The sequence below is a fragment of the Zonotrichia albicollis genome, chromosome 17 (assembly GCF_047830755.1).
Source record: "Zonotrichia albicollis isolate bZonAlb1 chromosome 17, bZonAlb1.hap1, whole genome shotgun sequence".
Classification (NCBI taxonomy): Eukaryota; Metazoa; Chordata; class Aves; order Passeriformes; family Passerellidae; genus Zonotrichia; species Zonotrichia albicollis.
This window is the reverse complement of record NC_133835.1, coordinates 8,908,769-8,921,358: the sequence shown is the minus strand read 5'-3', so window position 1 is coordinate 8,921,358 and position 12,590 is coordinate 8,908,769. Positions and strand designations below refer to the sequence as shown.

The window sequence follows — 12,590 nt, the reverse complement described above, 5'->3', positions numbered from 1 at the left end:
CTGTGCCTTCAGTGGTTTTTTGAGCACTCTCCATTTAGGTAGAGTGTCTTGGGTGGTTGGAGCAGAGATGGTGGGATGGCTTAGTTAAACACTTCTATCAGCATCTTCTAGGCAGGTTAATTACAGGGCAGTGGGAGCTCTGGCTGAAGTCAGTCCACATGTGTGGCTGCTTTCAAGTAGTTTGGAGAACCTGCAGCTGGGCAGGATGAGGGACCCTGGTGTTTGGTGGGTGGCCTTTCTGAGCTGAGATCAGTTGTGCCTCTTTCTTACCAGGTTTCTGCAACAAGACAAGAGCTGAGGAAAAAGCAGCTACAAGAAGTGGTGGTGGAAAACTATGAAAATTTGCCAGGTTTGTGTTTTGTGCAACAGTCCCTCATGCCTGGCTGCATTTTGGGGTCTTCTATGTGAGAGTCATACACAGCTTTTGCAGTCATGCTGGTGGACATGAGGGTCCATAGCAACTACAGCCACTGGGTAACAGTCAGGGGGAAGAGACACTGGGGTGTTAGCAGAGGAATTTCCAACATCTTTACATTTTCCTCCTTGTTAACACGCGAAATATTGGCTGTTGTTGTGGAAAACTACCTCTCTGGGAGGTGCTGCCAGACAGAGCTCCCCTGCCCTCTCAGTGTCTCTGCCACCACCACAGTCCCAGTTAGGAGGGAGTGCCTGGAACTCCTTTGGCTGATTTCCATACCCTTCTGGTTCGTAGAGCTTTGATTTTGTCTTTTCTTGCGTGAATAAGATTTCACACTGAATTAAATCTGTGCCCAGCTGATTACTCATTTCAAGTATATGGACTTTGCTTTGTAGGAGGGTAGAAACCCTGTAAGTGCCATCCCAGAGACTTGAGTATGTGTGAATCATGTGAAGCCCTAAGTACCAGTGAGGGAGGCTAGTGACAGAAGGGAATTGAAACCAGGATGGGTACCAATCACAGAACAGCTCACTAGAGGAGGAGTCTCCTGCTCGGGATGACAAGAGGCTGATTTTGCCCTCAAGGACTTAATTTATGACTCATCTGTGTTTGTTTTCTTTTTTTTTCTTTTTTTTTTTTATTTTTTATTGCGCAGCTGGGACTCCTCTGGTGAGAATAACTGACCCCAAGGGGTGTTTGTGATCTCCACACCCTTTCTTTGCAGCCTCTTCCCAGCTCTGACATCACTAGGATGCCTCTTGTTGGTTGTTATTTGTTTTGTGACCAGCAGAGCTCTTCCTGAGGGGAGAGAGGGATCCTTGCAAATGATCACTGCTCTTGCTCCTGCAAGACCCTCAGTTCCTCATGGAATTTGAGATTCACAGCAAACTCTACCCCTGTTTACTAGGAGGGGCTACTGGTGGCACTGGGCATGCTGGGCTACTCTGTGGGTGCTCATGGGTGCACTGGTGCAGTGCTCTGCCTTTATCCCATCTCCAGGCTGTCCTTCCCTCCCTGGTGGGTGGGTGGTGGTGCCTGTGATGTCCACCCTGGTTCATGCACAGAGAATCTCAGGATCCCCCTGCTTTACTCACATGGGGTGATCCCCATGTTTCAGCCAAGCAGGGTTACATCAGTCCATGGCCATGTGACACAGCATAGACAGGTGGCAGCCAGGCAAGGTCTTCCCTGCTGGGATCTCATGAGTGACCTTTCCCTTGTCCCCTCTGGTGCAGGGCGTGAGTTTCGGGTCATCATCATCAGCACGGTGCACACCAGCGAGAGCCTGCGTGTCTCAGCCTCCCACCACCTCGAGTTCTTCAACGAGGCCAGAGTGCTCAACACCATCATGACCCGGGCTCAGTCGCTGGTGGCCGTGGTGGGGGACGCCGTGGCCTTGTGCTCCCACGGCCAGTGCAGCAAGGTGTGGAAACGGTTCATCCAGCAGTGCATCGACAAGGGGAGCATCTTCCCGGAGAGCCTGACAATGGCTCACATCAAACAGGCTGCGTGTGACAAGGAGAGCTGGAGCAGGAGCCTGGACGGGGACAAGGACGACAGTGACGCGGAATCCTCGAGCTCTGACAACGACAGCATGAATGCTGATGATCCCATCCTGCAGGAGCTCTTAGATGAGAGTAAGAACATGCTGGTGACAGTGTCTGACGAAGGGCTGCTGAATGTGAAGGCCGAGGCTTCAAAGCAGTGGAAAGACAAGCGGGAGTACGTCAGCTTCTCCTCTCAGATGATGCAGCAGTACCAGCATATGCACCCCCAAATGTACAAGAGGTGTGAGCTGATCAAAGAGGCATTCGACAGAGCTTCTGCCTTCACCCTCAATGACTCCCCTGCCATGAACATCCAGATCAAAGGCAGAGTTAACTGTGGGACAGCTTTCACTGGGGACGAGGTGCTGGTGGAAATCCTGCAGAACAGCACAGGTGATGGCAGCAGCCACCGCCCACAGGGGAGGGTGGTGGGCATCCTGAAACGTGCCGAGAGAGAACCCACCTTCATCTGCATGATGGATGAATTTGATCCCCGTGTGATGATACCCATCGATCCCACTGTCACCAAAATATTCGTCCCGGGGCTGAAGGAGAAACCCAATGTCATCCCCATCCGCAGGCTTGTCAAGGGGCAGTACAGAGTGGTCAGCTGTGAGAAGATCAGCCAGGAGATGAGGAGGTGCCAGTTCTTCTGTGTCCAGGTCATCTCCTGGAGGGAAGGATTTTACTACCCTTTGGGGATAATAACAGAGGTACTGCAGGCAGCACTGACTTTGGAAGAAGGCTTAAAGATCCTCGCCTTGGAGTATGGTTTGGAGAAGAAATACCCAGCTGCTGTCACCAAAGAGTCAGCCAAATACACCTCCAACAACAACATAAACCTCACTAAGGAAGCTCGGAAGGACTGTCGGAATTACATGACCTTCACAATTGACCCCGAAGGTGCCAGGGATTTGGACGATGCCATCAGCGTTAGGGATCTTGGGCGTCACTATGAGATTGGGATCCACATTGCAGACGTGGCTGGCATCATTCCCAAAGGCAGTGCCTTGGACCTGGAAGCAAAGAAGCGGGGTGTCACCTTCTATGCTCCCAAGCAGGAGCCTCTGTGCATGTTCCCACCCAAAATCAGCCAAGATGTCTGCAGCCTCCTGCCGCAGAAAGACCGACGGGTGATCTCCTTGTTTGTCACCATAGAGAAGGAGACTGATCAGATGTTAAAGGGAATCTTCACCATCTCCGTGATCCGCTCGGACAGGCAGCTGTCCTACGAAGAGGCAGAGCTCTGCATTAAGAACTGCTACAGGGGATCAGCAAAAGCCCTTCGTTTTGATACCCTGGAGGACTGCATCGCTGTGGCTTATCACTTCTCCAGGATCCATCGGAAGTCTCGGCTACAGGAGGACTGTTTCTATGACCGGCTGGATGAGGAAAGTTCCCCAGGTAACAGGGGGTCCCATCAGATGATAGAGGAGTTAATGATCATGTTCAATAGTTTTGTGGCCGAGTTCCTCACCAACCAGGAGGTGACCAGAAATGTCACTCCTCTCCGGTGTCAGTGTGAGCCAAGTCTTGCACAGCTGTCACACATGAAAAACAAGTACAGCCACATCATTCCTTTGTCTATTCATCTCTTGCATCACCTTGGAGAAATGCCTCCTGCTCAAGACTCCCCTAAAAATGTGGAGTTCAGCCTTCTGGGCCCCATCTGGGAGCACCTGCAGTCAGCTGCTAATGCCCGTGACTTCCAGAAGATGCTTGACCTCGTTGTCACTGATGACATCCACCCAAAGCTGGCCCCCGTGGTCCTGGAGTTCAGGAGACTGCTCAGCCGCTCCTACTTCTGTCGCTCCAACTCCACCGTGCAGTCGAAGGCAGGCCATTACTCCCTGCACGTTGACTCCTACACCTGGGCCTCCTCTCCCATCCGCCGGTACGTGGACGTGGTGGTGCAGCGGCACCTTCACTCTGTGCTCCGCAAGAAGCCCCTCATCTATTCTGCGGACGACATTGAGTTCCTCTGTCACGACTTCAACAGGAAAAATAGCCAGGCGATGATGTATGAAAAGAGAGCCCACTCCCTGCAGATGGCCAGCCAGCTGAAGGACCAAGTCCTGCAGAAGATTGCCTTTGTGGTGGATATCGAAGAGATGAGCAGGTTCTTTAAAGCCCTGTTTCCCCTGAACAACGAGAGTCTTCCAGATCCGCAGAGAATTAGCTACAGGTCCCTTCAGCTGATAGAGCAGCCTGTGTTCATCCAGCAGCGGAACAGCATCAGGCTGACCTGGAAGAGGAGGATGTACTCTGCAGAGACAAAGGAGCAGAGCCTGCGGGAAGGACGCCTCTCTGACAAGAGTGTCACCCTCTTCCGCACCCAGACGTGGCAGGAGGTGCTGATGGCCATCAGGAACGAGGAGTTTGACAGGGCCGCATCCCTCCTGCGGCAGAGCAAGGACCTGTACCGCCGGTACATAGGCTGGGTGAAGAAGAGCTCCTGCTCCCACTACATGGAGCTGTCCCTGGAGCTGAGCGCCGGCGACGCGCTGTGGTTCCAGCTCACCACCGACATCAGCCGCGGCTTCCTGGTGCCCTTCGTGCAGCTGTGGTGTGTGACACCGGGCTTTGAGGTCTGCCTGCAGCACACGGAGAAGCCAATCGACTGCTTCTCGGCCTACGCCACGCTGCAGTCCAAGGACAAGTACAAGAGCGCGACGGAGTACAACAAGGTGTGGATGCCCATGAGTGCCATGGAGTCTGCGTCGTGTGCCGTGGCCGAGAATGACTCGATTGTCCTCCATGATATTAAAATAAAGTGGGCAAAGCAAAGGACGAGCAAAGGACAGCTGCAAGGGAGCTTTGTGGTGAAAAAGAAGTGGTTGGAGGACTGCTCCATTGAAGTGGACTTCTTCCACTGTTACCTGTGCATTCGTTTAGGTGAGCTGAAGCTTCCCAAGAGCCCTCAGAGTGATGAGGAATGCCTCAGCCATGGCCTCCAGAACCTGTCTTTGCTTGACAATGGTAAATCAGAGAACAAACTTGTGGTTGATCCCGATACCTACACCTGGGTGGCTCACGGGGTCACAGAGGAGCTCAACGATGACCAGAAGTTGGACAGGACTAGTCATCAGACTGTGAATTTTTACATCCACTATATGTCTATGGAGACCATCCCTGTGGAGATCTCACAGGATTCTGCAAGGTTCACAGTGGAGCTCATTCCAAAGATGCTGCCAGACATGTAAGTGGGCTCAGCAGTGTGCTCTGGTTAACCTGGCTTCCCACAGGACCCCTCTGCTGCACCCCCAGGGCCTTTTCTCACTGCTGTGGCTGATCCCCTGAAAAACCTGCTCTTATCCTTGCTCTGACTGGCCATACTGTTGGGCTGTGGGTCTTTGTGGGGGAATGACAGCACCCCTCCTGTCCATTTTCCTGAGGGTCTCATGCTCTTCTGGTTGTCCCTGATAATGGGGAGATAGGGGAAGGTGATGAAATTTCCCTGAGCACCTGCATCTTATATTACTTCAATATGTGTTTTAAAAGGCCAAGTGAAGCCCTGGAGTGGGATTTGCTTAGTGGAAGAGTTCCCTGATTTCCAAATCATTCCCTTTTGCTGTTGCTGCAAAGCAAGTTGTGCTCTTTTTAAATCAGAGCTAGTGTCTAGTTTGCCCTTCCTCGTACACCGCACAGGCTGCTATGCACCCCCAGTGCTGTAGCATTCTCAGGGCAGAATGTGCTTCCTTTTGCTCTGTGAATTTTAGGAAACATTAGAAGCTAACCCAATGAAAGGGTGTGGGCCATAACAAAACAGACTTGGGACAGGAGTTGTGTTCCTTGCTCTCAACATCTTTGTGGGCTCAGCTTCTCAGTCAGTTGAGAAACAGTCCCATATGCAGAGGAGCAGAATAAGTTTATGTTATTTGTGGTTTAAGTTCTTTATGGAAGGAGTTAATGCAACAACAAAGAAGAGAGTAAGAATAAGTAAGGCAGTTAAGCAAAGCTGTATTACAACTTTTGCTATTTTATGCTACATTCCATTCATTCCTATTTTTCCTTGCCTGTCAGACGGAAAGAAAAAGCAATTTGGAGGCTCAAGTATGCCTCTGACCTTGCTACAAGCATTGCCCTTGGCCACGAACCTCCTCAGAAACGTAAGTGCATATATTAACCTTTCTTACCTTGTGGCTATTTACTTCTGGCCAGGCAGGTGCCCTGGCAGTTTCTGTGGGTGATAGGGGTGATGCTGCCACGTAATTTGGGATGCTCTGCTGGTGGCTGGCACAGCTGAGATTGTCATCCCCAGGATTCACAGAGATGGTTCACGGGCAGAGTATCTTGGCATGGGACAAGGATTATTTCTAGGTGGTCTTGTAATGGACCACCATCACTAGGTACCTGCTACACCCTCTTGCTGGATCATTTCTGTGCTGCCCTCAGTAACCTTCTTTAAATTTGTTTTCTTGGCTCTTTGTTCTAACAGTGACAAAATCCAAAATACTGCAGCAAAAATCCTTTGATATCCCTGGCAGCAACTGGAAACTTAACAAGAGTCAGAACCAGGCTGTTCTGGATGCTCTAAGAAAATCCTTCATGCTCATCCAAGGCCCACCAGGTAAGAGGGGAGAGCAGAATACACCTGCTGTGGTATGAATGGCAGGTGAGAGGTCATCTGCTGCTTTCCATTGGACCCTTGGTGAAGCCAGGTGAAGGGAGCATGGGTTGGCATCACCCACAGCTGTGCAAGGCAATCTCCTCCATTCTTGATTTTATTTTGTGGCTGATCAGCTGGATGCAGGTACAGAGCATGAGTGTTGTAGTTAAAATGTTCTCAGCAAGTTCCTTTCTTTTTCTAGGCACAGGGAAGACTGTTGTTGGAACTCACATTGTCTACTGGTTCCATAAACTGAATGAGGAGAGTGTTGAGAAGGACCAAACACAGTGCTTGGAAGATGAAAAGGACAAGAAGAGAAAGTGCATCTTGTACTGTGGCCCATCCAACAAGTCTGTTGATGTTGTTGCTGGTAACTATCATCTTTTAAGGCCCTGATGTGGCTTGTACTGGTGGGAGGGAGAACATGTGGAGTGCAGGGGCCAAAAGTGGGGCTGGTCCTTACAGAGGACCCTGCACTGCAGGGCAAGGACCAGAGATGGGATGATGAGAGAGGGACAGGGAGAGACAGGCCTGAGCACCACCAGTGCCTGGTGCTGTCTGAGCAGACCTGCCCTCCTTCTCCAGAGATGCTGCTGAAGATGAAGAAGCTGAAACCACTGAGGGTTTATGGGGAGGCCATTGAGACGATGGAATTCCCATACCCGGGGAGCAACCGGAACATCTCCCGTAAATCCCTACGGGATGCAAAGCCAAAACATGAGCTCAGGTAGGATGGCATGGCCCTGCAGGCTCCTAGGGTGCTGGGGAGAGGTGGCTTCTACATCAGTAATGCTGAGCAAACCACAGCAAATAGCTTCATTCCACCACTGCAGAGCAGCACTATTAATCTGCTTTCTAATTAATTTGTAATTAATTTTTTCAAGTGAATGTGTACACTCTAATCTAGCACCTAGTCAGGAAATCCAGGTTGTTGAAAAGTCTCTATATGTTTTAATTTCCTTTTGGAACAGCCCTGAACATCTCTGACTTCATTCCTGCTTGCAGCTGCTACAGGGAAGCAGTTGTATTTTATGTCCTCAAGGCTGAATTATTTGGGCTACAAAGATGGGAAAGTTTGGCTGTGAGTTTTTTAGCTAGTGGGGTTTCTCAACATAGGCAGGTGGTGTGATCTGCTTCACTGTAGAAGAAATTACTCAGGTCTCAGTGTTGAGCGAAAATATTTATATATTGACTCTTTATTCAGTGAAATAATCCTGCACCATCGCATCCGGCGGGCGCCAAGCCCCTTCTGGCAGAGGATCTGTCACTTTGACGCTCGGGTGAGGAACGGAGAGGAGATCACAGAAGAAGAAACAAAGGAGTGAGTAGGAAGAGACCGTGGTGAGAGATGGGTGGCTTTGGCTGTGTGCCACCTCTGAAGCACAGATTAATAAACTGTGTGTTCAGAATAATGATAAAAAGTGATGAGCTCGAGGTTACAGGTACAGCACAGAGCCTCTGAATCACTTTTGCACTCGTGCTGTTGTCCTTTTGGACCAAAAATTCCTATTCTGCCTGTGTGACCCTTGAATCCTTCACCTGGACCCCCTGCCCTGTTGAGCTCAGGACAAAGTACATTTCCTACAGTGTCCATCCAAAGCCCTTTTCTGGGAACACCAGCTCATCCTGGGGAGGGAGGTGAAGCCATAATCTTTTGGGAAAGCACAACCTCTGCCTGGTTCCCACATGAAGAATCTTGAGGTGTTTCCCTTATGCATTAACCTGGTGTTTTCTGCATCAACACTAGGTACAAAGGTTGGTTGGCACAAGGTCGTTCGTATCAGCTGGCGTGTCACGATGTCATCCTGTGCACCTGCTCTGTCTCGTCTGCCAGCGCCCTGGAGAACCTCAATGTCAGGCAGATAATCATTGATGAGTGTGCCATGTCCACAGAGCCCGAGACCCTCATCCCCTTGGTCTGCCACGGCCGTGCTGAGAAGGTATGTCCCTGCCAAAGATGAGTCTCTGGGACAGCTGCTCAGGGCTCTCAAACCTTTTCCATCCCTTACCATGCTGCTCTTACAAGAACGGTTAGGATTTTAAGGTTTGTGCTTCTTTATGGGGTGGGTGTTGCTGCCACCAAAAAAATATTCTGGCCCAGGTACAAAGTATTAGCATGACAAGAAGCATAGACAGAGTTTGGGCTGTTCAGCCTGGAGAAGAGAAGGGTCCAGGGAGACCTTAGAGCCCTTTACAATGCCTAAAGGGACTCCAAGAGCAATGGAGAGGGACCTTGGACAAGGGCATGGAGTGACTGGACAAGGAGGAATGGCTTCACACTGATAGAGGACAGAGTTAGATTGGATATTAGGAAGAAATTCTTCCCTGTGAGGATGGTGAGGCTCTGGCACAGTTTGCCCAGAAAAGCTGTGGCTGCCCCATCTTTGGAAATGTTCCAGGACAGGTTGGATGGGACTTGGGGCAACCTGAGATAGTGGAAGGTCTCACTGCCCATGGTATGGGGTTGGAACAAGATGAACTTTAAGGTTTTTTCCAACCCAAACCATTCTGTGTCTCTAGAATTCTTTGGTTCTTTGTGTTCCTCTCATCAGATGGAAACATTATCTAGGACAGCATCTTTACGTCATGTCCAATGTGGTCTTTGGCTGAGGTTACTGTAAATGTAATATAAATAAGTAATATTTATAAAATTTGTAATATAAATATAAATTTATAAAAAATGTAATATAAATATAAGCACCAAATACCTGCGTGCAAACAGCCTTTCAAAGAGCTGATGGCCTTTGCAGTGCCTCCACCTTGCAGCTGAGGTGTCTGCTCTTCCTTGCAGGTTGTTTTGCTGGGGGATCACAAACAGCTGAGGCCGGTGGTTAACAACGATTTCTGCAAGACCCTTGGCATGGAGACGTCTCTCTTTGAGCGCTACCAGGAGCAGGCCTGGATGCTGGACACGCAGTACCGCATGGTGAGGCCCTGCAGTGGGTTGTCTTCTCTCCATCACGGAAAATCCAGGCTTGCCTTAAGCATCAGATAGTCTCCATTAGTGCTTCCCCTTCCTAGACACGGGATTATATGTAGGAATATGCCAGTGCCAGCTCCAGCAGAATGGCATTGTGCTGAAGCCTGCCCAGAAAGATGCTGCAGGCTGAGAAGTTCATTGAGTTTTGTTCACCTCAGTTTCCCTCCCTTTCTCTGCCAGCACAAGAGCATTTGTGAGTTCCCATCCCAGGAGTTCTATGAAAAGCGGCTGAAAACGTGTTCCCAGCTCACTCGGAAACCCAGCATGCTCCACCACAGAGACAACAACTGCTGCCCCATCATCTTCGGGCACGTGGAAGGGAAGGAGCACTCCCTCATGGTTTCCACTGAGGAAGGAAACGAGAACTCCAAAGCTAACCTGGAGGAAGTGGCACAGGCGGTGAGCAGGGTCCTGGGGAATTGGTGGGGATGCAGAAAGGAGGGAGTTGTGAATTGTGGAGGGATGATAAAGATACAAAGATCAGCAGTGTCTGGCTGGTGCCTCCCGGCTCTGGAGCACACCAGGACGCCCCTGGGCAGAGGCAGGTGTAGGGCAAGGTGATCACAAGGCAGGTGCCATGGGTGGCCTGGGGAGGGCTGCTGGGGGTCTCTTCCCTCCGGCCCCGCTGCCAGGTGAGCAGGACGCTGGTGTCTCCAGGTGAGGATAGCCAAGCAGCTGACACTAGATGGCACCATCCGGCCGGACAGCATCGCCATCCTGAGCCCCTACAGCGCCCAGGTGTCCGAGATCAACAAGAGCCTGAAGAGGGAGGGCATCCGCGGGGTGACCGTCTGCACCATCACCAAGAGTCAAGGTGAGGGGACAGCAGGGACAGGGTTGGGCCTGTCCCCTCCTGCCTTCCTGAGGAGCTGCTCACTGATACAGTCCTTGAGCAAACCCTACCCCAGGGTCATTGCAGCCGTGGAAGACCAGATTTCTGGGTGATTTGTGATTATAGTAAATCCTCTGAAAGCCTCTGGAGTGCTTGGGCAGGGTGAGGCTGCTGAAGGCAAGAAGGTGAAGGATCTCTAGTGAATTTCTAATGAAAGGTTCCCTGCCCATGTCAGGGAAGTTGGAACACAGAATGTCCCTTCCAAACAAAACCATTCTGTGATTCTGTGCTTCTATACCTGAGAAGGGTGTTAGAGAACTGCCAGAAGACATTTGTTCTCTTTGGAAAGCAATGACCAGGAGTCCAAAGGCCTCCAAAGCTGGAGAAACCCATAGGGTGGAAGTAGAGAAATGAATGTCCTGTGGGGTAGAGAAATGCTCAGATGCTTCCTTCTAAGAAAATCTGGTTTGTTTCCACTTTCTAGGGAGTGAATGGAAATATGTGATCCTGTCAACTGTACGCTCCTGCCCCCGGTCTGAGATCGATAGGAAGCCCACAAAGAGCTGGCAGAAGAAATACCTGGGCTTTGTTACCGACCCAAACCAGGTCAATGTTGGCATCACACGAGCTCAGGAAGGACTCTGCATCATAGGTTGGTATCCTTGGACCATGCACAAGCCTTCAGGGGAATAGGATTCTTGGATAAAGGGATGGTGATCCAAACTATTACAACCAGTGATCGTGCTTTATTCTTCTGCCCTTTAGTCTGGGGTTTTGAAAACTGGGGAGTCTGGGCAAAGCAGGGTTCACTCCCAGCTTGAATACAGCAACTATCGTTAGTTTTTCTTACCTTTTGTTTTGGACCATGTTGTTTCTGTTGCTTTCATGCTAGAACTCTGTCCTAACAAAAATCTGGCTGCTCATTTTGCTCCTAATCACAAAGGTGTAGGCTGTGATGTGTAGGGAAGCTGCTCACAGATATGACAGCACAGAAAAGGGAGCTGGGATTTCACAGATATCTCCCTGCAAGTGACCCAGCCCCCTTAGCTAGAGGTTATAGACAAAAATGGTATCAGCCAAGCCTCTTCTGGCCACTCACCTGCTGTCCCCATCCCGCTGCCCACAGGGAACCGGTACCTCCTGGAGTGCAACCCTCTGTGGAAGAGACTGGTCCAGCATTACTACCACCACAACAGCTGCACTACAGCCCAGGAGATCCGTGTCAGGAGGACCCCAGCCCTCTCCCGGTGAGGAAGGGCCCTCTCTGCCTGAACTGCATCATGTGTGCCTTGGGAAGGACCAAATCTTTCCAATATTCAATGACCCATGGAGCCAAATGCAGCGGGGGATCTGGGAGCTTCCCGTGACAACTCAGCTTCAGCGTCTGCTTCAGCATCTTGAGGTGTTTTTAATCAGTGCAATCCTGGGCAGGAACTTTCAATTCTAGCAAACCAAAAAGACATTGGAAATAGATGATGGGCATGTGACTTTAATGATGATGATACTATTTTTGTAACCAAGCTGCTCAGCAGAACCGTCATCCTACTGCAGCTGCAGTTTGGGGGGACCAAATATTTACTCCAGCTGTCAGGGTTGCACTTTGGGGATCAAATGCTCAGTCTGTTCATTGGGGGGGAACGACTGCAAGCAGTGGAGCAGCACAGCAAGATGCTGTTTGCCATGGAGGACCAAAGCTTCTGAGTACTGCCTCTCATTTTAAATCCAAGGACAGGAGATTTTTAAGACTTTTCACTTTTTACTCTTTTTTTTTTTTAAGTGAAGGAGGAAAGCAACGAGAGATGCATGCACCACTCTTTGTCTAGCCAAAATGGTGTTGTCTGAGTGTGTAAATATCGCAGTGGCAAGGCCAAGGTGATTTTGTAAATAGATTTATGTATTCTTTGTAGGAAGGAGGTTTGTCCTCACCAGCATAAAGGCAACAAAAAGCGGGGACCTCTCCTACCAGGAAACCTTGGGATTTGTCAGGCCATTTTAAACTGTTCAGAATTTTATTTGAAATCTCCTGTTGATCCCCCTCTCCCTTTCCTACCCCACTTTTTTTAAAGCTGCTTTTAATTTATTAACTTTTAACTCTGTGAATTTGTTTCACAGCCTTATGGCCTGAGTTTTTAAGAGCAGTGAAAGAGTGTATGTGTATTATGTATTTTTATATTTTCTGTAGCCAAACTGCTGTGAGCTGGAAG

The 12,590-nt window shown here is 50.0% G+C and overlaps 1 protein-coding gene across 4 annotated transcripts in view; it reads left to right on the top strand.

Moving 5' to 3' along the window:
• The window catches only part of HELZ2 (helicase with zinc finger 2), a 27,849-nt gene extending 15,259 nt beyond the window's left edge, over positions 1 to 12,590 (top strand). For all 4 annotated transcript variants that reach the window (XM_014270015.3, XM_026796011.2, XM_074553526.1 and 1 more), the window contains exons 8-20: positions 274 to 349; positions 1,654 to 5,164; positions 5,989 to 6,074; positions 6,404 to 6,535; positions 6,777 to 6,944; positions 7,160 to 7,301; positions 7,779 to 7,895; positions 8,322 to 8,514; positions 9,366 to 9,500; positions 9,735 to 9,953; positions 10,212 to 10,368; positions 10,871 to 11,038; positions 11,513 to 12,590. In XM_014270015.3, the coding sequence (XP_014125490.2) occupies positions 274 to 349; positions 1,654 to 5,164; positions 5,989 to 6,074; positions 6,404 to 6,535; positions 6,777 to 6,944; positions 7,160 to 7,301; positions 7,779 to 7,895; positions 8,322 to 8,514; positions 9,366 to 9,500; positions 9,735 to 9,953; positions 10,212 to 10,368; positions 10,871 to 11,038; positions 11,513 to 11,637 (5,229 nt within the window). In that variant the 3' untranslated portion in view covers positions 11,638 to 12,590. The remainder of the gene's footprint in view (positions 1 to 273; positions 350 to 1,653; positions 5,165 to 5,988; positions 6,075 to 6,403; positions 6,536 to 6,776; positions 6,945 to 7,159; positions 7,302 to 7,778; positions 7,896 to 8,321; positions 8,515 to 9,365; positions 9,501 to 9,734; positions 9,954 to 10,211; positions 10,369 to 10,870; positions 11,039 to 11,512) is intronic.